The sequence below is a fragment of the Brienomyrus brachyistius genome, chromosome 19, assembly GCF_023856365.1.
Source record: "Brienomyrus brachyistius isolate T26 chromosome 19, BBRACH_0.4, whole genome shotgun sequence".
Taxonomy (NCBI): domain Eukaryota; kingdom Metazoa; phylum Chordata; class Actinopteri; order Osteoglossiformes; family Mormyridae; genus Brienomyrus; species Brienomyrus brachyistius.
Window position 1 is genome coordinate 14,951,527 of NC_064551.1, and position 4,483 is coordinate 14,956,009.

Sequence of the window (4,483 nt, forward strand, 5' to 3'; positions counted from 1 at the left end):
CTGGACTTTCATCTAAGCACGGTAACTGCACCAAGGTCCAAAACCGGATCGCATGGTACTGACCCTCGAGCAGCTCCACGGGAACATCCTGGACAAACTGCTCCCACCACCGACGGGACGACTGCTTGGAGGTCCACTCCTGGATGTCGAACTTGCAGAGACGGCCAGCCAGGTACATGACTGCCACAGCAATGATCTCTGGCTCCCACTGGAGAGACAGCATGGTGCACAGACTGGGCAGGAGACAGGGGAGGAGAGGCATTAGAGACAAAGGGGTAAGGAGACGTGGGGCTGCCCGTGTCAGTGGCAATATTCGTTAAAAATCAAGACATTAACATTGACCCATCGGACCAATCGGACAACATTCCCAATAATTAATATACAAAGTTGGCAGCATCAGGACTAAATAGATAACTACTGAAATAATGCAAGTGATTGCAGTTATTGCTCATTTTAGACAAAAATACACTGGTTATCAGTATCAGTCCACGTCGATCAGGCTCCACTCATGATTTTAGTAAAATGGCTGCCAACCTGTCATTCACGAAGGTCCAGGCCATCTGCACCAGCTTCTGCACTTTACTTTTGTCACCTAAACAAAGACAGAAAGACGATCAGGTGCCTGGCTTAAACGGCTGCTTGTTTCCAACAGTAATACTGCGAACGCAGTTTGGGATTTCAATACCTTTGAGCTGCTTAGCGTAGCGCAGAAGAAACTGGTAGGGGTGTTCCACTTGCAGGTCAAACTTTATAGTCTGCAGAAGTATCCTCTCCAGCACCATCACCTCCTCCTGTCGAGCGAATGCAGAGCGGGAAATGCAGCAGATCCCATAGCGTGCAAATCTCCCGAAGCTCCTGAACCAGGAACTGCAGGTCGCTGCGACACACTAGCGCCAGAGATCAGCTGAAAAAGTGACTGAGCTGCGGAGTGCAAACCAACCGAGTGACCAAGGTGAATCCAAGGTAGCAGGGCAGATCTGGTACCGGGACATTAGCTACAACATAAAACACCATGAGACTGACCCACCTCAAAGAGGAGGAGAACCACAGGAAGTTTATGGGACATCAGGCAAGAACAGAAACCAGAAAGGAGGAGGAAGATCTCCCCTGCTGCAGAGACAATCTACCTTTGGGGGGCGGGGGGGGGGGGTTCATAAATGAAGGCACTAACTCAGGGGTGTCAAACTCTGAGTCCTGTGTAGCTTAGTTCTTTCCCTGTTCCACCACAAATGATTCAGCTCAAGATCACAAGGAGGTGCAAGGAGTCGAATCAGGTTTGTTAAATTAGGGGAAACCCAAAAATATGCAAGGTTCCGGTCCCCCAGGACTGGAGTTTGACAGCTCTGCACCAAGTTCTTCTTATACTCAAAATCAACCACCTTCTCAGCTTACTGGATCACCACACTGACCCTGCCAGGGTTTGAATTTTGGGACTGGCTAAGACTACCCCTAAGGTGCAGTACAACCTTAAATCAGTGAACCATTAATAACGTAAGTCACTGCAACATGAAAAGCTGGTTTTGGAGACCGTGACAGGCATCTTCAGTCAGTGCTGAATATGCATGGCTCCGATTTGCAGTTCAGGGCATTGCCTATGAACGTAGAGGACTCTGCCTCATTAAACATCTGATGCATACACAATACTCTTTTTCTCTGATGCATAAACAAGCTGTTCATACTGACATTTTGCCAATTTATGAAACATCTTTGCAACTGCTCTAGTACCATCCACCTACACACTGGATTAAGATTGAACTGAACATGAAACTGATTACTTTAAATCAGTGTTCCCTCAGGGACCCACAGTCAACCCACATTTTTGCTCTCAGCTCCCAAGACACCTATACCAGGCATTCGCTAATTCTGATTGGCTGGGAGCAGCAAGGGAGCAAAAATGCGGATTGTCTAGGGATCCCTGAGGACTGGGTCGGGAATTACTGCTTTAAATTATGTTGGATTCTGTTTCCTTCCCAGCTAAAAATGTATCATTTAGGAATCATGTTTTAATTTCTGGTTCCCCCGATATCAAAGCCCTGAATCGAGCAGTTTGTCAGCCTGCGCACCAAGTCACTGTATGGACAATGGATGGAGAAGACGGTGGTCTGACCTTGGGGTCATCACCAAACTGGGCGAACTGCACGTCGTTCAGCAAGCTCCGTGCCGTCTTGATGATGTCCTTGCATTTCTTCGGCGTTTCCTCTACTTTGCCTGCCAGGAACAGGCAGCAGGCTCCGGTCACCTGCACAGAAACGGCACCGGCGGCTCAGCAACACCTGGGGGCATCCAAACAGGGAGGGACTGAAGGGGAGAGGGGGCCGACAAAAGACCCGGCACACTTACATATCGGGGGAACTGCTTGAACGAATGGAACATGTAAAACCGGTGGAAGTAGATGATGCCAGTGGCCAACGTGTCGTAATGTCTGCCGGGGAGGTTAAGGACATCGTTCCGCTGGAAAATGAACCTGCCGTGCTGTGTGTCACTGGTTTTACAAAAAGAGCCAATCGATAATCATACAGGCCACCAGCTGAGATTTTCATCACTGTTATCAGTAACATTACAGCAGCAGGTATTTGAAAAACAGCCTGGAGGGTACAGCAGAGGGTACATGGAGGGTACACCAGAGCCTATTGTCGGTCCTAAAAACAGCTCATTATAACCCAAAACGCTTAGCGGTGTCCCCAGGACTAGAGGAACCTGAAGGGAGGAAGCAGAACATTTCAGTGACGCAGTAAAGGATACAAGCCAAGACGGGTTCCCACGTCAAATATGAAGCGGGCCCCCTCACGCCGGTACCGAGCCTCAGTGGCGGGGTCCAGCCCCTCGGACTGGGACGGCGTGTGAGCCAGGTCCTTCTTGTCCCAGTACCAGCATGGCTTGATGTGGTCCAGACTTGCGGCTGAATTACCAGGAGTGGTGTTCTCCTTGTTCTCCTTCATCTGGCGGAAAGTGGGAACCTCCCCCGGGCTGGATGGGCGGCACCGTCAAATCTACTCCGTGAAACACAGTGGGACGGGGAGCATCAGAACGTACGGAATGTAACAGGTCCGTATGAGCCAGCGAGTACAGAGCAGGGGCAAAGAAAAAAACACAAAGAAAGGTGAAGCCTGAAGTGGATATAGCAGCAAAATCACTAAACATCTCACAGCCAGCCAATTTGGGCCCAGAACCTCCTGACCTTCAACAGGTTCTTTACATATAATTGGACCCCTTGGACAGCTGATCCTCTTAACATTATATTTGTACACCCATTGTCTCTCCTTAGCGTTGCAGCCAGTGAAGGAACTCTTTAAGCATGCAATCAACAAATACATTAAATAATCTAGGCGTACATACTAAACAAGCTTTGAGGCACCTGCACCGCAAATCTATTACATATTTTAATCTGGTAAAATGCAAATACAAATCCCAGCAAACGTATCATTTCCCGTTTTGACAACATTTAAATGGATCATAATGTAGACTAGCCCACGTGTAGGTTGCTTAATGACGCTGATTACGTATGTGATTGCCGTATGCAGACTCATAATGACACGAAAAGTAACACAAAATCAGCTACAAACCCAACAAAGCACAGGTGGCTGTCCAAACGTCACACATGGGAATAAAATGTTCACCAACGGCGTGTAATTGTTTCATGTGATCTGGATATTTACTCACACAACCATCAAAGTTACTTCCCCAACAATGAAACCGTCATGTTAGGTAGCTAACAGTACATCTTAATTACAAAAAAAAAAATTAAGAAAACAAAGTACTAGTTACACAACACGTTTGGTTCTGGACTTAAAACGACCCACCATGACCATAATCTAGCTAATTTGAAGATATAGAAATAAGACTACTTCCAGAAGGACTTCTACAGATACACTAATATAACGTCAGGATGTATAAAATTTATTCGGCACCAAACCTAAGCCAGCACGAGTCTATACTAGTTAGCCTAATAGTACTATGACGTCCAACATGATGTCGCATATCAATGAACTCCTTAGAAGCCATTAACCGTTCGAATCGGCAACACAAATACGTACCTGGTTCGCGTAAAAGTCGGCAAAGAGTTACGCGGGAGGATTCGAACTCAAAATGAGAGGAAATGATCACTTAGACGGAGTTTAGTTAAACAACAATGCACCTCATAGATCCGTAGGCACCGCCATTTTGGCTTTCTACGTCATCCTACCCAGGGAGCGATGTCCTTGATTGAAGTTTTCGTACAACAAATCATCACTCGGGATCATGGAAGGCCTGCTTCGTGATCCCGCCTACTCATGGGAAACAACCAATCGGCACCCTGAAAAGGCGCTAGTGGTACAGGACTTCACAACTGACTCACTGTCAGTTTCAGCCTTAACCGAATAATGGGACAAGTGAGAGGTAGGAAAGGGAAATACGAACCCAAGTCAGATTTTAAGAAAAGAAACTAACTGTAATCGTTATATGTGTCAGTTTGTCGATTTGATTTCACTATTACTCGTTTGAC

The 4,483-nt window shown here is 46.9% G+C and overlaps 1 protein-coding gene across 1 annotated transcript in view; it reads right to left on the reverse strand.

Annotated features, from left to right (window-relative positions):
• Positions 1 to 4,195, reverse strand: part of ccnk (cyclin K) — an 8,774-nt gene extending 4,579 nt beyond the window's left edge. The window contains exons 1-7 of the mRNA XM_048985267.1: positions 4,035 to 4,195; positions 2,743 to 2,990; positions 2,341 to 2,422; positions 2,108 to 2,239; positions 686 to 791; positions 535 to 592; positions 64 to 233 (exon numbers count right to left, since the gene is read on the reverse strand). Coding sequence (XP_048841224.1) covers positions 64 to 233; positions 535 to 592; positions 686 to 791; positions 2,108 to 2,239; positions 2,341 to 2,422; positions 2,743 to 2,939 — 745 coding nt within the window. The 5' untranslated portion in view covers positions 2,940 to 2,990; positions 4,035 to 4,195. The remainder of the gene's footprint in view (positions 1 to 63; positions 234 to 534; positions 593 to 685; positions 792 to 2,107; positions 2,240 to 2,340; positions 2,423 to 2,742; positions 2,991 to 4,034) is intronic.
• Positions 4,196 to 4,483: the final 288 nt, after the last annotated feature.